Source organism: Schistocerca cancellata, chromosome 2, assembly GCF_023864275.1.
Source record: "Schistocerca cancellata isolate TAMUIC-IGC-003103 chromosome 2, iqSchCanc2.1, whole genome shotgun sequence".
In the NCBI taxonomy this organism is placed as follows: domain Eukaryota; kingdom Metazoa; phylum Arthropoda; class Insecta; order Orthoptera; family Acrididae; genus Schistocerca; species Schistocerca cancellata.
This window is the reverse complement of record NC_064627.1, coordinates 378,971,428-378,996,173: the sequence shown is the minus strand read 5'-3', so window position 1 is coordinate 378,996,173 and position 24,746 is coordinate 378,971,428. Positions and strand designations below refer to the sequence as shown.

Here is a 24,746-nt window from a genome sequence, read left to right as displayed (position 1 = left end):
ATGTTCCACTTGTCGCAGGCATCGTGAATTTTCCGTTGCCCAATAGTGCATATTATGCCGGTTTACGTTACAGCTGTTGGTGAATGACACTTCGTCGCTAAATAGATCGCGTGCAAAAAATCTGTCATCGTCCCGTAATTTCTCTTGTTCCCAGTGGCAGAACTGTACACGACGTTCAAAGTCGTCGCCATACAATTCCTGGCGCATAGAAATATGGTACGGGTGCAATCGATGTTGATGTAGCATTCTCAACACCGACGTTTTTGAGATTCCCGATTCTCGCGCAATTTGTCTGCTGCTGATGTGCGGATTAGCCGTGACAGCAGCCAAAACACCTACTTGGGCATCATCATTTGTTGCAGGTCGTGGTTGACGTTTCACATGTGGATGAACACTTCCTGTTTCCTTAAATAACGAAACTATCCGGCGAACGGTCCGGACACTTGGATGATGTCGTCCCGGATACCGAGCAGCATACATAGCACACGCCCGTTTTGCATTTTGATCACAATGGCCATACATCAACACGATATCGACCTTTTCCGCAATTGATAAACGGTCCATTTTAACACGGGTAATGTATCACGAAGCAAATACCGTCCGCACTGGCGGAATGTTACGTGATAACACGTATTTATACGTTTGTGACTATTACTGCGCCATCTATCACAAAGTGAAAATCTGGTCGAACTACAACATTCATATTTCTTTACGTACTACACGAATATGTAATAAAAATGGGGGGGGTTCTTATTTTAGAAAGAGCTGTTGATATCCGTTTGACCTGTGGCAGCGCCATCTAGTGGGCCAACCATAGCGCCATCTGGTTTCCCCCTTCAAGCTAGACGAGTCTCGTTGTTTGTAGTTTTTTCGTTTGATGCATATTTCGTGAGATATTTGGCCCGGTCACTATCAATGGACCACCCTGTATAGATTTCGACTTTTACGCCTTTATCGAGTACAGTGCCAAAAGGCGTACATAGTACAGAACAGAAATACAGTAATATACAAATGGCGGTTTACTCTTTCAAAAAATATTGCACGACCATTGAAATCATTTCATTATGTTGGCTCCGCCTATCGTGATATCCAATTCCACATTGCAAGTAGGTGTTAGGATATTCTTGGTCAAATAGTGTATCTGTTAGAACCAAAATCTTCGATGATTTGTTTCAAATGCTCTAGTCATTGTCTGAAAAAGTCTCCTCATCCTTGTTCCGCCACTGTACCTCATTCAAGTGCCAACTACGGTATACACAACTGCGGGTTGCGTTAACAAGTTGTCGCTTACAGAGAATGCTGCATGAGGAGGAGACGATTGTCCTGCTTATACGACAGCAGCGACTTGTACGTTTAGGTTGCTCTGTAATGTCAACACTGCGAGTAGTACCTGTACAATGAATACCTAGCACTACAGCTGCTAGCATCCGCATTTGTGAGCGAACATGCGTCGAGGTCCCTCCAGTGCTACCACGCTCGATTTGAGCATTGTCGTTCATAAGGGCAAACTGCAAAAAAGTTTCATTTTGAACCAACCACCTGTGCAGAGTTTTAGACCTAAAAGAGGAAGCTCCGTTCCTTTACTGATTATATTAGACGGTGTAGAATACAATAACAAAAGACACAATACAAAATATCCTCTATTTGGATTTGTAGGTATAAACACCTCTGAACAACTGAGGGTATGCTGTTTTGAAAATTACTGGCAGATTAAAACTGGTGAAAAGCCCTCGGGTTTCCATCGAGATGCCAGAGTTAAGATACCGCGACGTTTCGACGAGTTTCATATCCATCTTTTGTCTAAGTGTCGAGTGCAGTGTGAGGTTCAGTGCTGGTTGTGGCGGATGCGAAGGGGGCAACACCCGAATCTTTGCGTGGACACTTTTGGATGTGCCGTGCATGCTGCACACTACTAGGCATGCTCTCGTCTTGTTACCAATAACGCGGGGTTCCACTCCGGACTAAGCTGGTCCCTGGTCTTGACTGGTTATTTCTCTGCGTGTCCCAGCCGCACACATGTGATGCGTTCCTCTCAGCATTTTTATGGCACCATTAGTCGAACACAATATTATTGTACCTGGGAGAAAAGCCGCTTTCGTCGGTTTACCATGATTTTTAAAGTGTTATTTCAAGAGGAGAAGCTGGACCATCTCATAGGATATGCACAGCTGTCTTGAAATCACTCACAATGCGAAGAGTTATCCTTAGTCACCATTGTACTTGTTTACTGTAACGTCACCGCGTGTTTCCGTTAACGGCCACGGGATTCCAAGTTCAATAATATTGTGGTCGGGTTGTACATTTACCCTGTTTATTGGCGACCGTTGTTGTTGTTGCGGTCTTCATTCCAAAGACTAGTCAGATGAAGCTGTGCACGCTAGTCTATACTGTAGAAGTTTCTTCATCTCTGCATAGCTACCGCAACTCACATCCTTTTGAACCTGTCACTGTATTCAAATTTCGGTCTCCCTCTACAGTTTTTACCTCCACACTTCTTTCCATTACAATTTCAAGAGTTTCTTGATACCTCAGTATGTGTCCTATCAACTGATCCCTTCTTGTGGCTTAAATTTCTTTTCTCTCCAATTCGATTCAGTACTTGCTCATCAGTTATTCGATGTAATCATCTAATCTTCAGCATTCTTTTGTAACATCACATTTCAAAAGCTTCTGCTCTTAGTAACTGACTTACTTGTTGCTTATTTATCTTGACCAGAGTAAGGCCTTTGACCATTTCTTACATCTGAACAAGAAAAACGCATAACAAAGGTATTACAAAAGGACACACAGGAATAATAATAATGATAATAATAATAATAATAGGAAATAATAATAATAGGAAAAGAATAGGCGTCCGGTATGTTCTCTCAGTTGTAAAAGGCGACGAATAGAGCAAACCAATAATAGGGCTAACCCCCCTTTTAGTGTGATTAGTTGGTTCAGGACAGAACTAATGAAGCCTTGGACAAGCGCTGTCATGGTCGGGGTCGAGGCTTGAACCCTATGCCCGGCCGCAATGGTAACGACACTGCTAGCCACACGGAAAATGATTTAAATCCAAATGGAGGTGTTTTGCAGGATATGCTTCCTGCAACCACTCTAGAAGGAAAACAAAGACAGAGGATGAGATGGTCAGATGAAGTTAACCGACACCTCATGTTCTGTTATTACCAAGCAACAAACTTAGGAACAAACACAACTGGATACAGATCACAAGTATACACAACATTTAGAACCAGATACCCAGAATTAAAATTTTTAACAGAACAACGACTATCTGATCAGATCCGTGCAATAATCAAAAATAACAGGATACCCCAGTCAGAATTAGAAAACATCAAACAACAAGTACAACATATACTAGAACAAAATAATGTGCAATCAGAAGAAGAAGAAAATATAGTAACACGAAGTGACACAAATGTTAGATATACAGTAGAAAAGAAAAATTGACACAAATACAGACATTAGACCATTCTTGCATAGACCACCAAATAACCCACAAGTCGAAACAACAATAACAACTATCAACACAATCATACAGGCCGGCCGGGTGGCCGAGCGGTTCTAGGCGCTACGGTCTGGAACCGCGCGACCGCTACGGTCGCAGGTTCGAATCCCGCTTCGGGGATGGATGTGTATGATGTTCTTAGGTTAGTTAGGTTTAAGTAGTTCTAAGTTCTAGGGGACTGATGACCTCAGAAGTTAAGTCCCATAGTGCTCAGAACCATTTGAACCATTTTTTAGCCAACACAATCATACACAACAAAATAAATGAAAATACAACTATGGAAGATTTACAACTACTGGTTTATATAGGCGCACTCACTACACTAAATATACACACTAGGCAGAGATCAGAACCAACCAACACACAGCAGAAACCCACAAAACCAGCATGGCAACACAGGCTATAGATCAGAATAGAAAAACTGAGAAAAGACATCGGACAGCTAACACAATTTATAAGAAATGAAGTGTCAGAAAAAAACGAAAAAGGTTAGGTAAAATCTCACAACAAGAAGCGATAGAGCAATTAAATGAAAAGAAACAGACATTACAAGCATTCGCCAAACGACTTAAAAGATACCAAAAAAGTGAAAATAGAAGGAAACAAAACCAAACATTCAACACAAACCAAAAGAAATTTTACCAGACAATAGATAACACACACATTAAAATAGACAATCCACCAAACATAACAGACATGGAACACTTCTGGAGCAACATATGATCAAACCCGGTACAACATAACATGCAAGGCGGATACAAGCAGAAACAGACACATACAAGATGATACCACAAATGCCTGAAGTGATAATTTTGCAACATGAAGTCACCCAAACAATTAGTTCTACTCAAAATTGGAAAGCCCCTGGAAAAGATAAAATAGCAAATTTCTGGCTAAAGAAGTTCACCTCAACACATTCACATCTAACTAAATTATTTAACAGTTACATTGCAGACCCATACACATTCCCTGATACATGGAATAACTTATCTGAAACCTAAAGATCAAGCCGACACAGCAAACCCAGCTAAATATCGCCCCATAATAAGCCTACCAACAATATACAAAATATTAACTTCAGTCATTACACAGAAATTAATGACGCATACATCACAGAACAAAATTATAAATGAAGAACAAAAAGGCTGTTGCAAAGGAGCACGAGGATGTAAAGAGCAACTGATAATAGATGCAGAGGTGACATATCAAGCTAAAACTAAACAAAGGTCGCTACACTACGCATACATTGATTACCAAAAAGCTTTTGATAGTGTACCCCACTCATGGTTATTACAAATATTGGAAATATACAAAGTAGATCCTAAATTGATACAGTTTCTAAACACAGTAATGAAAAATTGGAAAACAACACTTAATATCCAAACAAATTCAAATAATATCACATCACAGCCAATACAGATAAAGTGTGGAATATACCAAGGAGACTCATTAAGTCCTTTCTGGTTCTGCCTTGCTCTGAACCCACTATCCAACATGCTAAATAATACAAATTATGGATACAATATTACTGGAACATACCCACACAAAATCACACATTTGCTATACATGGATGATCTAAAACTACTGGCAGCAACAAATAAACAACTCAACCAACTACTAAAGATAACAGAAGTATTCAGCAATGATATAAATATGGCTTTTGGAACAGACAAATGTAAGAAAAATAGCATAGTCAAGGGAAAACACACTAAACAAGAAGATTACATATTGGATAACCACAGCGACTGCATAGAAGCGATGGAAAAAACAGATGCCTATAAATATCTAGGATACAGACAAAAAATAGGAATAGATAATACAAATATTAAAGAAGAACTAAAAGAAAAATATAGACAAAGACTAATAAAAATACTGAAAACAGAATTGACAGCAAGAAACAAGACAAAAGCTATAAATACTTAAGTTATACCAATATTGACCTACTCATTTGGAGTAGTGAAATGGAGTAACACAGACCTAGAAGCATTCAGTACACTTACACGATCACAATGCAACAAATATAGAATACATCACATACAATCAGCAACAGAAAGATTCACATTAAGCAGAAAGGAAGGAGGAAGAGGATTTATCGACATAAAAAACCTACATTATGGGCAGGTAGACAATTTAAGAAAATTTTTTCTAGAACGAGCAGAAACTAGCAAAGTTCACAAAGCAATCACTCATATAAATACATCGGCTACACCACTGCAATTTCATAACCACTTCTACAACCCTTTAGATCACATAACATCAACAGATACGAAGAAAGTAAATTGGAAAAAGAAAACACTACATGGCAAGCACCCGTATCATCTTACACAGCCACACATCGATCAAGATGCATCCAACACATGGCTAAGAAAAGGCAATATATACAGTGAGACGGAAGGATTCATGGTTGCAATACAGGATCAAACAATAAACACCAGATATTACAAGCATATTATTAAAAATCCCAATACCACAACAGATAAATGCAGACTTTGCAAACAACAAATAGAAACAGTAGATCACATCACAAGCTGATGTACAATACTACCAAATACAGAATACCCCAGAAGACATGACAATGTAGCAAAAATAATACATCAACAGCTAGCCTTACAACATAAACTTATAAAACAACACGTTCCCACACACAAGTATGCACCACAAAATGTACTGGAGAATGATGAATACAAATTATACTGGAACAGAACCATTATAACAGATAAAACAACAACACATAACAAACCTGACATCATAATCACCAATAAAAAGAAGAAATTAACACAACTAATCGAAATATCCATACCCAATACAACAAATATACAAAAGAAAATAGGAGAAAAAATTGAAAAATACATCCAACTGGCTGAGGAAGTCAAGGACATGTGGCATCAGGATAAAGATGACATTATACCAATTATACTATCAACTACAGGAGTCATACCACACAACATCCACCAGTACATCAACGCAATACAGCTACATCCAAACTTATATATACAACTACAGAAATCTGTAATTATTGATACATGTTCAATTACCAGAAAGTTCCTAAATGCAATGTAACATTTACCGTACAGTTAAAAGGAAGTCACGCTTGATCAAGGTCCGCGTCACTTTCCATTTTTGACCAGACATAACGTCTGAAAAAAGAAAGAATAATAATAATAATAATAATAATAGTGGTACTGATAACAATATAGACCCGTATTACCCCCAGTAGTGCATCTTACATCCATATTGTCGTACGTGGTGTAGCCTCCACTGGCGACAATGCAGGAGCTGACTCTGGCAGCCGATCAATCGTAAAGATGGCGAATACTGTCCTTGGATACGTTATGCCGCGCCTGCTCGACCTGTTCACGTAGTTCTCCCCTCCAGGGACACCGATGGTGAAGGAGATTTGTAACACTTCTCACCCGAGACGATAAGGCGTGGGGTGGGGCCAGTATGTCTTAAGAGTATGCATTATATGAGACAGCACTCGCCAGGCCAACGTCGTAGCTGCAAACCACCATCACTTGGGTGTCAGCAGAACCTGATTTAATTGCTGAAGAACACGGCCCGCATTGCAAGTGATCTTCTGACGGCACCAGTCAAGCGTGCCAGTCGAAGAAGTGGTGTGCGTGCCCATAGTCCCACTGCTAATAACCGGTTCGTCAGCAGTTTGTGTTGACACTTCTGGGCTCACAAGCCCTCTTACATGTTCTGTGGTAGCTGTACGGTCAGCCACTGCTGCCCCTACAATACGACGATCCTGGGCGTGCGTCTGTGCCATGTAGAAGCCCAGATCCTCATCTACGCGTGTGAGAATCTCCACGCGACCACGGATACCAGCATAGTTGGACAATTGACGCAGCACATACAACATGTGTGGCATTTCTCCAAAAAGGTCATCCTGCCACCCAGAAGGCCGCAATTTTACCGCTCTCAAACTCTCCCAGCTGGCTGTAAGAAGCACGAGTGCCTCTCCGTTGCATGGTTGCTTGCTTACTTCACACGTTTACACCACATTCAGCCCTCTGGCTGTGAGCGTTCTCTATGAAAGGGCAGACACTCACGGCGAACTTATAGATATATCAGAACCCTATCAGAAGGCAAACGAAGTTGAAACCATTATCAGTACATCTACTATCCCTCCCCCCTCTCTCCCACAGGTGACATACGCCGCCGTCGGAACAAAATCGACCTTATCTTTCAAGGTACTATATTTTTTCCCCGGTCGTGTATAATCAGTCTGAAACGTTCCAGTGTCTCTAGGTCTCTTTCACGAATACAGTCTTAAACCAAGTGTTGGCTGTGATAAAACTGAGCCTTCAGAAACATTTTGATGCCAAAAGGGAAAAAAAATTATACTGTGGTTTCCCCTTGCCTTCAGCTGTTTGCCGTTCCAGCACAGAAAGACCGTGTTGGCTAAGGCTACAAGGCAGATCAGATAATCATCCAAATTACTGGAAAGGCTGCTGCTCCTCTTCAAGGAACTGGGTTTAGTGCGGCCTCTCCATAGATACCTCTTTGCTGAGATTGCACCTACAATACAGCTGTCTGCATCGTTGACGCACATAAGAAGCCCCAACTCGCCAAGGCCCTTGGTTCGTCGGAGGATTGGCGGCCAAATGCAAATGATTGATTGGTGGTCACATTCATAAATACACTCCTGGAAATTGAAATAAGAACACCGTGAATTCATTGTCCCAGGAAGGGGAAACTTTATTGACACATTCCTGGGGTCAGATACATCACATGATCACACTGACAGAACTACAGGCACATAGACACAGGCAACAGAGCATGCACAATGTCGGCACTAGTACAGTGTATATCCACCTTTCGCAGCAATGCAGGCTGCTATTCTCCCATGGAGACGATCGTAGAGATGCTGGATGTAGTCCTGTGGAACGGCTTGCCATGCCATTTCCACCTGGCGCCTCAGTTGGACCAGCGTTCGTGCTGGACGTGCAGACCGCGTGAGACGACGCTTCATCCAGTCCCAAACATGCTCAATGGGGGACAGATCCGGAGATCTTGCTGGCCAGGGTAGTTGACTTACACCTTCTAGAGCACGTTGGGTGGCACGGGATACATGCGGACGTGCATTGTCCTGTTGGAAGTTCCCTTGCCGGTCTAGGAATGGTAGAACGATGGGTTCGATGACGGTTTGGATGTACCGTGCACTATTCAGTGTCCCCTCGACGATCACCAGTGGTGTACGGCCAGTGTAGGAGATCGCTCCCCACACCATGATGCCGGGTGTTGGCCATGTGTGCCTCGGTCGTATGCAGTCCTGATTGTGGCGCTCACCTGCACGGCGCCAAACACGCATACGACCATCATTGGCACCAAGGCAGAAGCGACTCTCATCGCTGATGACGACACGTCTCCATTCGTCCCTCCATTCACGCCTGTCGCGACACCACTGGAGGAGGGCTGCACGATGTTGGGGCGTGAGCGGAAGACGGCCTAACGGTGTGCGGGACCGTAGCCCAGCTTCATGGAGACGGTTGAGAATGGTCCTCGCCGATACCCCAGGAGCAACAGTGTCCCTAATTTGCTGGGAAGTGGCGGTGCGGTCCCCTACGGCACTGCGTAGGATCCTACGGTCTTGGCGTGCATCCGTGCGTCGCTGCGGTCCGGTCCCAGGTCGACGGGCACGTGCACCTTCCGCCGACCACTGGCGACAACATCGATGTACTGTGGAGACCTCACGCCCCACGTGTTGAGCAATTCGGCGGTACGTCCACCCGGCCTCCCGCATGCCCACTATACGCCCTCGCTCAAAGTCCGTCAACTGCACATACGGTTCACGTCCACGCTGTCGCGGCATGCTACCAGTATTAAAGACTGCGATGGAGCTCCGTATGCCACGGCAAACTGGCTGACGCTGACGGCGGCGGTGCACAAATGCTGCGCAGCTAGCGCCATTCGACGGCCAACACCGCGGTTCCTGGTGTGTCCGCTGTGCCGTGCGTGTGATCATTGCTTGTACAACCCTCTCGCAGTGTCCGGAGCAAGTATGGTGGGTCTGACACACCGGTGTCAATGTGTTCTTTTTTCCATTTCCAGGAGTGTATTTGGACAATTTGCTAGAACGTGTTGAGTATGACAATCGTCGAAAGACGGTGGTATCTCAATGTTGGCACGAGGGTGGAGACCCGAGAGCTATCCAACAGCAGTATACGCCGGCAGTGTGCACATCCATACAAATTAGAAATTGTGCCGAGCCAGGAGTCGAAAGGGGAACCTTGCCTTTCTCATGCAGTACTTTGACCCACGAAGCTTTCCTGGTACAGCTAGAATTCTTTCAAAAGAACAACCCAGAGGGGCGAGAGTTTGGCACAAGCCGTGGCACTCAGTCAATGAGACCAACACACGCAGTAGGCAACGTTCCATGTTCCAGTAATGCTCAGCCACACAGTTTTAATCTAATAAAAAATTTCGCAAACTTCAACCGGTACTGGATCCGTAGGAAGATCCAAATCTAGTGGAAGAAGGTGCATTGGTTACATCATACAAGAAACGAAATAAAGCAGTTTCAGTAGCTGCAGAAAATTAACTTTCGTCACGCCGGATCGAAGGTTTCACATGGGATCCTAGCTTTACACTACGATACTCATCACTCACCTTCGAACACTCATCGTGAAAAATCATGGTCGAACAGTAAAGCGGATTCAGTAACACCTCTTAGAGCGACTGCAGTTTCATTATAAAGTATATCTTCAAGCAAATGAGATTGTGGTACAGTGGAACATATATTTGTTGATTATATTAAAGCTTTTGATAGAAATCTGAGAAGAAAGCTCTGCAAGGTCATTAGTACAAGACGAAACTCCAAGCATCTTACGGGGACACTGAAATATATCTATGACAGAAGCCAAATAGGTGCCAAGAAAAATCGAGGAGAAATCATTTCAGAATTCATAAACACGAGAGTACAAACAATGTCACTAGTTTTATTTACTTCATACGATGACGCACTATCCGAGAACGTAAGAGAGAGCTATTTCAGTTAGCTTTTGAGAACTTGAATAAAGAAATTTTTCTTCTGATACTGCTATTTCCAGATGATTAACTGCTGTTTCAAGTTTTAAAGATACGTTAGAATGAGTCGGAACCGCAGAAAGTAAGGGAAACGCGTAATTTTGAAATTCCGTCATCAAAAGAACGCCCACAGACATTTGTGGTGTATCTAAAGTCTGATGTAAGTTGTTTGGTACAGCGAAGACATTAAACAGTCCCCAGTGTTTACCTTTTCTGGTTTTATGCGTTCACTACTTTACACTAAAGACCAAATGGAACAGTTTACACAATTGTTTAGCTGTCATTTTGTTTAATATTCTTTTTGTTGTTCCAAATACATCCTTAACGTTTGCTGTTTCTTCTTTATATTTTTATCGTAATCAGGAGAAATGTGGTAGCCCAATTAACATGACTTACTTGCTCATTATTTTGTTGTATATCACCAGTTTTGATAGCACCTGTTGTTTTCATCAGAGTGCCATTACTTTTGTATTTCCTGTAAATGTTCTGAAATCATAGTTCTGACCAATTTGGCTTAATTTTTCCTAGTAATTCTTCTTGTCATGTGGCTATTATTGTCTGGACGTCACCATTCATAGATATTTTGATATAAAGGTCGTTATCCATTTTATTCCTCTGTTGTTTTTGTTTCCTGATTTTACTGTTTAATCATGTCATTTATATATAAATTGAACAAAATTTAGGAAACACTGCAACCTTGACAAACTCCGTGATCAGCTGCAATGCCATTTTTATTAATTTTGTTCCCATTTATACTACAAATTTAGTTTCACTGGATAAGCTTTTTGTGGCCCATATCAAGAGTTGCGGTATTCCAGTTACTTATGATATTGGCCAAATTTTGGTCCTGTTTATTATGTCAGGCTCCTTGACATAGGAGATGAAAGCTATGTTTGTCTCATTATTAAATTCTTTTACTTGTCATTATCTTCGTATTGAATATGTTATCCATGGATGTTCGTCCAAATCTAAATCCACTCTAGTATGCAGTTAAAGTAGTCCGGCTATTGATCTTAACCGTAGAGTTAAAATTTGCACACACTTTGTAACCAGCTGTTAAAACACTTATTCCACTGTATTTATTTCAGTCTTTCCTATCTTATTTCTTAAAATTGAATGAACAATAGCTGTTGCCGAGATTTTCGGTATTCTCGTTTTCTCATAGCACGAATCCAGGAAATGTAAAAACCTTAGTCTAAGGAGAATTCCGCTGTATTTTAATAATTAAATTTTAATGCCATCTTGACGACAATGTTATGGAAATGGAAGAGGATGTAGATGAAGATGAAATGGGAGATATGATACTGCGTGAAGAGTTTGACAGAGCACTGAAAGATCTGAGTCGAAACAAGGCCCCGGGAGTAGACAACATTCCATTAGAACCACTGACAGCCTTGGGAGAGCCAGTCCTGACAAAACTCTACCATCTGGTGGGCAAGATGTATGAGACAGGTGAAATACCCTCAGACTTCAAGAAGAATATAATGGCTCCAATCCCAAAGAAAGCAGGTGTTGACAGACGTGAAAATTACCGAACTATCAGTTTAATAAGGCACGGCTGCAAAATGCTAACAGGAATTATTTACAGACGGATGGAAAAACTGGTAGAAGCCGACCTCGGGAAATATCAGTTTGCATTCCCTAGAAATGTTGGAACGCGTGAGGCAATACTGACCTCACGACTTATCTTAGAAAATAGATTAAGGAAAGGCAAACCTACGTTTCTAGCATTTGTAGACTTAAAGAAAGCTTTTGACAGTGTTGACTGGAATACTCTACTTCAAATTCTGAAGGTGGCAGGGATAAAATACAGGGAGCGAAAGGCTATTTACAATTTGTACAGAAACCACATGGCAGTTATAAGAGTCGAGGGACATGAAAGGGAAGCAGTGGTCGGGAAGGGAGTGAGACAGGGTTGTAGCCTCTCCCCGATGTTATTCAGTCTGTATATTGAGCAAGCAGTAAAGGAAACAAAAGAAAAATTCGGAGTAGGTATCAAAATCCAAGGAGAAGAAATAAAAATTTCAGGTTTGCCGATGACATTGTAATTCTGTCAGAGACAGAAAAGGACTTGGAAGAGCAGTTGAACGGAATGGACAGTGTCTTGAAAGGAGGATACAAGATGAACATCAACAAAAGCAAAACGAGGATAATGGAAGGTAGTCGAATGAAGTCGGGTGATGCTGAAGGAATTAGATTAGGAAATGAGACACGTAAATTAGTAAAGGAGTTTTGCTATTTGGGGAGCAAAATAACAGATGATGGTCGAAGTAGAGAGGATATAAAATGTAGACTGGCAATGGCAAGGAAAGCGTTTCTGAAGAAGAGAAATTTGTTAACGTCGAGTATAGATTTAAGTGTCAGGAAGTCGTTTCTGAAAGTATTTGTACGGAGTGTAGCCATGTACGGAAGTGAAACATGGACGATAAATAGTTTGGACAAGAAGAGAATAGAAGCTTTGGAAATGTGGTGCTACAGAAGAATGCTGAAGATTAGATGGGTAGATCACATAACTAATGAGGAAGTATTGAATAGAATTGGGGAGAAGAGAAGTTTGTGGCACAACTTGACTAGAAGAAGGGATCGGTTGGTAGGACATGTTCTGAGGCATCAAGGGATCACCAATTTAGTATTGGAGAGCAGCGTGGAGGGTAAAAATCGTAGAGGGAGACCATGAGATGAATGCATTAAGCAGATTCAGAAGGATGTAGGCTGCAGTAGGTTCTGGGAGATGAAGCTTGCACAGGATAGAGTAGCATGGAGAGCTGAATCAAACCATTGTCAGGACTGAAGACGACAACAACAACAACAACAACAACATTTTCACTGACATCTAGTACAGATTTCTTTCTGTTTTTCATGGTTTTTAAAACTACTTCTTGATCTGCTAATGTCAGTTCAGCCATATTTCTGCTTGTAACATTAAGTGTTGATTATGCCACAACTTTTTTATGTTGATCCACTCGTCGTTTTTCGTTGATTGTGTTGATGTTTGACGTATGTTTTTCTTGGCTGTTTAAATCTTTTATTGCTTTATAGGCGTCTGTTGTCGATGAATGTCATTTTCTAGATTACTTATATATCTCTACCAACCGTTCACAAACATTCAAAAAGCACGTCACACCGAGAAAGCGGCGGTTATGTTACTGCAATGTCGTGCCAATCCAGATTACTCCTTTAGCCACCTGATCGAGCAGATTCCGTATTCCTAGATTTTAGGAAAGCGTTTGACACGGTTTTCCTCTGCAGCTTGTCAACGAGGGCCCAAGCATATTAATTAGGTTGCCTGATATTTGAGTGGCTCGGGGACTTTTTGTGCAATAGGAGCCAGTACGTTGTACTCGGCGGCGGGACTTCATGAGAGACGGGAATATCATCAGGAATGTCCCAGGGAAGTTGACAGAACTGTACTTGTTCTCTATATAGATAAATAATGTGACTGACAGGGTTAGCAAAACTCTCTGGCTGTTTGCTGATGTTGATGTGGTGTACAGGAAGGTGTCGTCGTTGAGTGACTGTACTAGGATACAAGACGACTTAATGAAATTTCTAGTTGGGTTGATGAATGGCAGATTGCTCTAAACACAGAAAAATCTGAGTTAAAAGTTCTTTATTGCGTCCCATCGGATTAGGGAAGAGTGGGGTAGAAAGTCGGCCGTGCCCTTCAAAGGAACCATGCCGGCCTTCGACAAGTCCATTGGCAGAACGACGGTGGCTTCTTATCCCGAAAGTTTCAGCCCCACTTGTTGATGGTTCTTATTCAAAATTTAAGTTGTGCCACGTTCGAACCCGTGGCCCAGGACGTTTTGATTACTAGTCAAAGACACCACCTCTACACCACAGGTCTGATTTTCTTTTGGTGCAATAGATGATAGTAAAACGAAAGCTGAAGGTCTAAATTTCCTACTTAAAAAATCTTTGAAGCAGGAGGATTGTACAAACATACTGTCGTTTGACGGTCGCACAATTCCTGTATTGGGGGCAGTAATAGGCAACCATGGTGCAGAGAGGCAACGAAAGCTTTGAAAACAAGCAAGTCGCCGGGTACGGACGGAATCCCAGCCCAGTTTTACAAATAGTGCTCTACGGCATTCACCCTTTATTTAGCGTGCATTTATCGCAAATCTCTCCCCTATCATTAAGTCCCAAGCGACTGGAGAAAAGAGCAGGTGACTCGTGTATATTAGAAGGATAAAAGAACAGACAAATACGCTTAACATAGGTTTGTTGCAGAAGTCTTGAAAATATTCACAGTACGATTATAACATAGTTCTGTAAGACGTAAAAGCTCCTGTCCACAAATCAACACGGTCTTAGAAAGGATCACTCGAACGAAGCTCTGCTTCTCCTTTTCTGACACGACGTCCTACGAACTACGAAAGAAGGGAAGCAGGCGAATTCCATATTCCTAGATTTCCGAAACGGTTTGACACAATGCCACACTGGAGACTAAATGGTTCTAATGGCTCTGAGCACTATGGGACTTAACATCTGTGGTCATCAGTTCCCTAGAACTTAGAACTACCTAAACCTAACTAACCTAAGGACATCACACAACACCCAGTCATCACGAGGCAGAGCAAATCCCTGACCCCGCCGGGAATCGAACCCGGGAACCCGGGCGCGGGAAGCGAGAACGCTACCGCACGAGCACGAGCTACTGGAGACTGTTAACGAAAGTTTGAGCTTATGGAATAACAGGTTCTCAAATATGTCAGTGGTTCGAATACCTCATAAGATAAACAAAAACACTATGAAACATTTTCAAGATCGCAGCTTCATTTTTTAAGTGATAAAACTCTGACTACCCGTCGTAAAGATGCTTTCAGCAGAGTTATTATCGGCGTTTTTACTAATTGTACCATAATTTATGAAACGATTTAAAAATTCCTTTTACAACCAAGTCCTTGTATCTCTCTCTCGCTCTTCGTGTTTGTGTGTGTGTGTGTGTGTGTGTGTGTGTGTGTGTGAGAGAGAGAGAGAGAGAGAGAGAGAGAGAGAGAGATTGACTTTGACATTTTACGTAATTTTTACACGTGGTTTCTCACTCTTACCTGGTGATTTTTTGTGTGTATTTATGAGACAGGCAATTATATGGCGCCGTTAATATGAGGCACTGATGGATGAAGACCCCTTACAAACTTTTATGTGCGCTACGGTATTTTTCTACTTGTATCCAAATTCTTCCTGCTTGTTTCCTACTGTTATCTGCCAACCTCCCATTACCTCAGTAACTCGTTCTTTCCTTATCTCATGAAATCGATGAAAGTATTTATTTGGTCAGTCCAGCATCCTTTAGCCTGGCAATACATCCTGCCCAGTTGTATTTTACTTTATTTACGTTCGTAATTGCTTCATTTCCAGTCTCCAGTGATCCATTTGTTTTGTAGAGGGGCAGGGCGAACCTGGTCAGTTTAGACAGAGTGTGGCCATCGATTATTGGGTTGTTATACCATATGACGTACGTTTTCTTGAACAAAAATGACGTTTATTCTTTATACGAAGTACATCTGGGAGCACCGAGATTGACTTGCAAGGCGACAGCCAGTCACGGGGTATTACGAGTTGTTAAGTTGGTGATTGTGAGTGGGGGTTGGAACATGGTAAGGTGCCGTGGAGTGCTTTCGCACTCCCTAAATCAACATGGCTCAAGCACTACAAACAGAACCTATATTAAAAGAGTACCAGATCTGTGTTGTACATGTACAGGCAAAGAAATGACTACAGTCTGAGAAAAATTAGGTGACGAATTACTTTATTCATAACTCTAATTTTCAGCAGCTGTAGTATATATTTTTTAGAATAAAATTCACTCGGTGGTTGCAAATACAATAATATGTAAGTTAATGTAATATACTGTACTTCTTACACGTCCTATAAATGTATCGCCAAGATCTAAATGCTTGTAATATGCCTAGTTTTGTTGTTTTCTGAATATGAGTAATTTGCCGAAACAGGTAAAGGATAATAAAAATGTATTTGCAACAGACGAATGAATTTTATTCTGAAAAAATGCATGATTAATTCAAGGAAAAGAGCTTCACAATTTGAGAAAGTCAATAACGCATTGGTCCAAAAAAGTGGTTCAAATGGCTCTGAGCATCATGGGACTTAACATCTGAGGTCATCAGTCCCCTAGATTTAGAACTACTTAAACCTAACCCATCCTAAGGACATCACACACATCCATGCCCGAGGCAGGATTTGAAGTTATTGCATGTCTTTCTGAGGGATACCGTGGCAAATTCTGTTCAAATGTTGAGTTAGATTATCAAAATCGCGACCTGATGGGAGGGCCGTGCCCATAATGTTTCAAATGCTCTCCACTGGGGGAGAGATCTGGCGACCTTGTTGTCAAGCTTGAAGAGAAACAATAGAAACTCCCGCCGTGTTCGAGCGGGCACAATCTAGCCCAGGATGTCCTTTGCATGAAAGGCAGCATTATGGAGCGTGGAATATCTAGACATTCCGCTATGCTGTTAGGGAGCCGTGGATGATAATCAAAGGGAGCCTGCTATGAAATGAAATGGTACTCCAAACCGTCACTCCTCCCTTTAGGTCTGTGTGGTAAGCGACCATCAGGCTCGACTCCACCGTTGTCTGGGGCGTCTCCAACCTGGATTCTCACTGACTGGAGTAAATTTGTCTTCATTGATGAGTTCCGCTTCGGACTGAGCCCCAATGACCAACGAAGACGTGTCTGAGGACGCCCCAAAAAGCCGTGGGATTTCAACCTGATTATCACCAGCCACACGACCCGCACTCAGGAGTGATGGTAGTGACTAGTATTTCATTTCATAGCAGGACCTCTTTGGTCGTCATCCGCGGCACCCTTACAGCACAGCGGTATCCCGAAGGTATTCTACGCCCTCTTTTGTTGTCCTTAACAGCAAGCCATCCTGAGCTTGAATTTCAGCAAGATAATGCCCGCACTCGGCGAGAGTTACTATCAGAGTCACTGGATTTCTCTCCATTTGAGAACGTTTGGAGCATCATGGGCAGGGCACTCCAACCAGGTCGGGATTTTGACGATCTGACGCGCCAGTTTTGACAGTATTTGATAAGATATCCCTCAGGACAATCAACAACTCGATCAGTTAATACCGAACCGAATAACTGTTTGCGTAAGGGCCAGAGGTGGACCAAAGCGTTATGTACTTAATTTCTCTGGAATAAATCATAAAATTTATCTGAACTTGCAATCATCTCTTTCTCTGTACATGTGTATCATATTTACCTATTTCATCCCATTCTGTTAGCGTGTGTATGGAACGATTTCTGTGATAGATTTATGCAACAGGTTGTTTTCACCAAAATAATTTTCCTCTGTGACCGTCCTGGAATAACGATTCATAGCTAGTTATGTTAAGCACATGCATTGTTAAAATATAAGGCTTGAATATCTTTAATTTTTTTTCCTCTCTGTGTGATTACCATGTCAGAACTGCCCTTAAATATTCTGTAAAGTTACGGAAAAAAATATTTGAATTTTGGAAGCTTGGGTCCCGGATTTGTTTCTAACTGGTCGGTAGTTGAATTGCCTTTAAATATTCTGTGAAGTTACGAAAAAAAGGACGACAGATTTGCAAGTTTGGATCCCGAATTTGTCTCTAACTGGACGGTAGTTATATATTTTGTGGTTGCAGTATCTACTTCGCACTTACTGCTTTTTTAGTGAATTTATATCAAAGATGCATGGTTAGTGAAAAGTCCCCGCCTCAGTAATACCTTCGTTGTGGTCAATCATAAGCACGTGTTGACTACTGGCCACCATCTCTGTTTCAGAATCGCCGGGCGACACGGCCACGCCTGGAGGAAGATAACAGTTAAGGAACATACCTGACCATGACCGGGTATTCGAAAACGAAGAGCGTATAACCTAGATTTGTGACCATACACATAGCATTTGAACTTTGTATATAAGTTGTTACAAATAATAAAGTATTTATAATACTTGTCTGACATTAAATTGCTTTCCGGTGAATCCTGTATTGCGAGACTAACGGAAATAGCCACATTTCATTTAGCTAATGAGAAATATATTTAATAATCCAGAACAAATATTAATGAGAATGTTATTTTTTGTATTCACATGTAATATTGCTGGGATTAAGTACTTTTTGTTAATAAAGGCATTACAAATCGACTAATTTTTCTATATTAATTGTAATGTGTTTATTATGTTTTGTGTGGCGAAGAAATCCACAGACCTCATCTTGAGTATCACTGACACAGATTTAGCAACTTCTCCTACCAGGAAGATAATTGTGCAAGGACACACAGCTTTATACTGTTGTAATCGAATAAGTAACGTAACCCATATAATATAAGCCCAAATATTAGGACCGCAGCAGAAATTGGTGTTATATCCTCAAATAAATTATTTTGACACTAGTTGTCTCATTGTGTACTAAAAATCTCTTTAAACATACCTGCGAAGGAACCCAATAACATACAAATGTTTAACGTCGATCGTTGAAAGTACAAGTTACGTTTACTGTCGCTGGATGGTTCAAATGGCTCTGAGCACTTTTGGGACTTAACATCTGAGGTCATCAGTCCCCTAGAACTTAGAACTACTTAAACTTAACTAACCTAAGGACATCACACACATCCATGCAGGATTCGAACCTGCGACCGTAGCGGTCGCTCGGTTCCAGACTGAAGCGCCTAGAACCGCACGGCCACTCCGGCCGGCGTCGTAGGATGAATCGATCAAGACAATCATATCATTATCTATTGATGCATTCTAGGAAGTAGTAGTGCCATGGTCAATTTTGAACAGAACCACCCAGTATTGTTGAAAATGGACACGAAAACAGCCTGAATCAATATTAGAATCTGGTGGCTCGCCACTGCCATTAGAGGCTGGCAACAATCTTGATTGTGACACAATTTCACGATCTGAGGAGGAAATGGGGTGTAATCTTGTTTAAGGAACTACACCAACATTCACCTCAAATTACTTATGAAAACGTTACTCATGTAGTGGTTTGGCTATTTAAAGCACTACGTCAGCTATACAAGAAGGTTCTCAATTGCAGTCAGCTGGAACTTAGAACGATAGTATATGCCCCATTAGAAAGGAAACTACACCAGCAATTTCTAACTAATATCAGTTCTTGTGCTTAAATCCCGCAGCTACGCTGGCAATATTTGAAACTTATCATCATTATAACACCAGGTCTCGCTACGGCGAGTCGCGATTTTTTTAGTGCAACAAATAGTAATCCAACTATTTTAGTCACTGTTCCTGTTTCTAAATGATCGAAAAATTATTGCTGTGTCAGAGTGAACCAGTAAGCCACCTTGAAGAGCATCATCTCACCTCAAGAGGACGTCGGTTTCAGGTAAGTAATCTCTTAAAATAAAAAGTTAATGAAGTTCCAACTAAGTTACTAATCTAGAATAACGTTCCCTAAACTTGTTTTTGAGGAACAGCCAGGGCGAGAAACGCATGTTACGGAAGGCAGTGAGTAGCAGTATATTTACATACGTTTTGAATGTGTTTAATGGCTGACATTAATATATATATATATATATATATATATATATATATATATATATATATATATATATATATACACGAGTTACATCCCAAAGACTACGTCATACCTTAGCAGACTAATCGTATTTAAACAGCGAATACCTATTTATTATGGCAGCCCTTAAACACGCTAAAAACATTTTTTTCATTGGAGATGTCGACGGTTGCAGGTTAACAGACAGCACATAACAAAATTTTATGAAATCTTGTTCTTTTGTAGTTAAATATCTTTACTTCCATAATTAATGTTCATCTTGATGTCTCCTAGAAAAAAATAAGCAAGTTGTGTGACGATACTACAGTCCTCTAATTCCAACATGGTGGGGTTTTGTGTTGCTATATAACTTTTCATGTCATTATTTACAACGTGTACATCATGAACAGTCTCAACGTGTCTTGAGGGATAATGGGTTTCACAGGATGCAGTTGTAATTCCAAAGCAGTGATGTTATGTACAGCTTGCAAAATGTGAAGCACTTGCGCCATGTTTCCTTCATGCATATGGATGGCATAATAAGAAAACGAGTAGCAGCAGAAATATATTGCTTGGCTTTGAAATTGTCCGACAGTTTTCCAGCATGTTGCGACTCTCCTTGAGCCATAACACTGTTTGAAACTCTTTGGCAAGTAATTTAGCCACTAAAATAAAGTAAAAATGCTTTAGTATCATACACATCAGTGATACCAACTACGGTCTTCGGTCTTTGCACAATAAGAGTTTGAATTTCATCACTTTATACACCAGAGTCAAAGAGAACAGCAGCAATATAAGCTGACTTAGAAATAAAATTACCCGTAAATCCAGAAAAGACAAAAACCAATGGGAACAGGAACGATGTATGATAGCATGTATTTTCTGCGCGCAGTCTAATAAGTTAGCCCAGTGATCAGACATGAAGAAAGGAGTAGAAAATAAGGCCAGAACATGGGAATAATGTTTGTAAAAAATTATAGCTACCCATAAGAAATCTAGCTAATTGCAAATGAGGACACGGTGCAAGGGGAATTTAGGTGTAATTCATTACTTATTTTCAAAAAGCTTTGCGCCAACTCGGAAGAAACAGATGCCAAGACAATGTAACACCGGTGGAACTCTTGAAGATATCAGGCGAAATGGGGGAGAGTGGAAGTTACAGGCTCACGAATGCAGTTGAAGTAGCTGGGAAGTTGCATCAAATTTTGAAAAGATTATAATTATTGCGCTTGAGAAGAATATAGGAGTGGATACAGGTGAAAATTACTATACAGTCAGTGTGGTATCACGTGCAACAGAAGTACTCAGAAGACTATCGCAGGTCGGAAGGGAAAGTTGAAACTACACATGGTATACACCGGGATTCACTATTTTCAATTTGCTCTCAACACAAAATTAAATGAAATGAACTTATTTCCTTCTGAAAAATAAGTTGTATGACAAGTTAAGTTTACAAAAAAATTACAGCAAATAAAAACCAACTTACAACTGAGCCTCTGCGATGACCCAAAGAATATCCATTCATGTCCGCCGCAACATGCGTGGAAGAATGATACCGACGAACTGCACAATCCGAGTACGGGGGTCTTGAAACTCCCACACTGCAGTGGCGATCATACTTCCCTTCCCGTAGCCCCAGAGGAAAAAAATCTAACAGTGGGATGTCAGGAAAACGTGGAGCCCAATTTACGTGGTCATCACGTTGAATCCAGCATTATGCAAATGTTCGATTTAGAGCTTTCCTCACATCCAACGATCAGTGAGGTGGCGCAGCATCTTGTTGAAACGAAACTTCTTGCATTTCTTGAGTTGGGGAAAAAGAAAATATCTTCAACATGTCTAGGTACGTCGTGACAGTCTGCTCGGCAAATAAGAACGGTCCACTTACCTTGTTGCTCATGAGGCAATACCAATGTTCGCTTTCTGGGTATCTCGCACTTTTTCCTGACGCGGTATGGATACTGTGACTCCCAGAGGCGAACGTTATGCCTGCTACAGATCCAGAGACACGGAATGTGGCCTCAACAGAAAACACTTGACAAGAAACCAGGATTCCGGTCGATTCGGTTAAGCATTTCATATTCAAATCCATATTGCCGTTGCTTGTCACCGGGTTTAATGGCCTACAGAATCTGCATCTTGTATAAATGCAGAAGCAACCGCTTTTTGAGGACTTCGTGGCGTGTGAAGTTCCCGTGGAGCCTCACAAACTGATTTGCTTGGACTTCGTAGGAGCGCTTGGCGGACATTCTCAACTTGTTCTTCAGAGACACTCCGACCATCTACATACACATCAGAATACCGACGGTATCCAAAACCTGGTTATAGTATGATTTTATCTTCTTGGCTTCTTGCGCTACTTTCTTATAAACACAACGAAATTATCTTTGCACCATAACAATGAAATTAAACTCTGGTACGAACGCACAGTTTGTGCCTTCTCGTCAACTGAAATACGAGTCTTGTTTTTTAAGTAAGTACCGTTTGGAAATTAAAAAAAAAGACGTGCTAAGATGTCTCAATAATTTTATTTTTACATGAAAGCCTGAACCTTTATATACTTTTCTACATAATTTCCGTCAATATTGAGGCGCTTGTCATAACTTTGTACCAGTTTTTGAATACCCTCCTCATAGAAGTCTGCCGCCTGACTTGTTAACCACTGCATCACCACTGCTTTGACTTCGTCATCGTCTTGAAGACGCTGACCGCCCAGGTGTTTCTTCAAGTTCAGGAACAGATGGTAGTCACTGGGCGCAAGATCGGGGCTGTACGGAGGACGATTGCAAACCTTCTGCGATTAATACAGAGACAACTTTATGGTGAGGTACCTTTGTACTGATATGTGTGCATAAATCACCAATGTCCAGCTCTCCCTCCAGTGATGTTGGCTTTGTGAACCGAAATCGGTAGAGGAACGAAGTTGTGCTGATACATCTATTGGCTTACAGTGCATTATTTCAAGTACTTGACAGATGTAGAAGGTTGCTTCAAGAAAATTGTATGCAGATAGTTTCCAAGAGCTCGATACAAATTTTTTGGCTTTATGAAATGCGAATCAGTGATACGGGGAATCATGGGAACATTGAAATTTTGCCAGTATTTCCTGACGGTGATAAAAATCAAAGTAGACACATATTTGTAATAAGTTTCTTTAGGATATCCACAAGCATAACTAGTACAAAGTGCTGAAGTCGCAACACATGTTCAGCCACGTATCCTTCAGAATCTGTGTAGGCAACAAAATTCTATCGTAGTATTTCCAACAAATTCGATGTTATTAGAAAAATGTCCCCGGTGACAAGAGTAAATGCGAGAAGATAATTTTCTGTATCGACAGTTGTTTCGTACATAAGACTTTTGATATTATTCCACAAGAGAAAGTCAAGTGGGCCAAGATCAGGCTAATGAGATGACCGTGACACAAGCCATCTTCTTCTTTTCTAACTGACAATAAAAGTATGGTGTTTATGAGAGAGGTATGCGAAGAGAGATGGATCACATTAATGTTGAAACACGTAAGTGCATAAAAATTGAGTAGGAGGCCAGTAAGGACGTATGGGCTTATTAGTCAGTCATTGTCGTCCGTTTACAAATTCACTGCAGGTCTGTATTGATTACGCAACTATAGCAGGGTGCGGTGGTGCGATGTCCACAAATTTCTAGAACTTACATACCTCAGTTAGCTCCTCTGAAGCACATCTACTATGAAGAGACGTATGTGCTTCAGTCTGGAAGAGTTGTTTGGAAGGTTCCGCTGCACGTGTCAGCAAGGTGCAAACAATCCACTGTGCCATAACGGAGAAAAGGGTTCATTCTTTCAGGTCTGAAGAAAGCTACTCAAACTTGTCTAAGATGTCTGTACCGTATTATCAATACCCATGCTGCTACCAAGGCCGAGAGGTAAAAGCAAATACTTGATCAGAGTTTGTTCTATTTCATTCATTCGCACAACATATTCTCCCACTAGTAGCCAGCGTATGTTTAGAACCTGCTGCCTAAAGGACCACGGCTTTTAATCAGTCAAACAGTTTTAAAGTCCAGACCATGTGCATTAGTTTAGTATGATCGACAAATGCTACGCAGCTCACAAAAATCTGAAGTTCCCACAGTACGTTAATCTGAATTTCAGGCCAGCGAAAGAAAGACACAAGTTTTCATCATCAGTCCCAGAACTTCAGCAAACGCCGTTTACAAGAGATCTCATCAGTTTCCGAACTATTCATTTCTTCAGCAAAAAGCAAATTAGAACATTTTCACGAAACTAACAGAGCACCGGGCAGTATATCCTCACTTAGTAGTGTTGATTCCGGACTCCTGCGACGATGCGGCACAGGTCACTCCTGCTTCCAGAACGTGCAGTCGTCATCCTCTGATTGGCTGGAACATGCTGTATCAGTCTCACAGCTTTTCTCGGAAAAAAACGCTAATTTCCCTCCTCGACCAACCTACAAATTTGTACTTTCCGAAAAGAAAACAAACTCAAAACAACCCCATCTTTACTTGTCTTAAGGGTGGAAGTAGAAATTTTGTTTCCAGTATAACTAAATTGGCTACTTTACGACAAGCATTTCATGCCATGTATGTGACTCACTCTGGCGGTATTATTTGGTCTTGTACAGTGCGTAAGTCCAATAAAATAGTAATAATACCCTGTGTGTTCTATCATATTACTTAGGAAA

The 24,746-nt window shown here is 41.3% G+C and overlaps 1 protein-coding gene across 1 annotated transcript in view; it reads left to right on the top strand.

Moving 5' to 3' along the window:
- Positions 1 to 18,608, top strand: part of LOC126145808 (uncharacterized) — a 192,282-nt gene extending 173,674 nt beyond the window's left edge. The window contains exon 3 of the mRNA XM_049915582.1: positions 18,329 to 18,608. Within this exon, the coding sequence (XP_049771539.1) occupies positions 18,329 to 18,366 (38 nt within the window). The 3' untranslated portion in view covers positions 18,367 to 18,608. The remainder of the gene's footprint in view (positions 1 to 18,328) is intronic.
- The last annotated feature ends 6,138 nt before the right edge of the window (positions 18,609 to 24,746 follow it).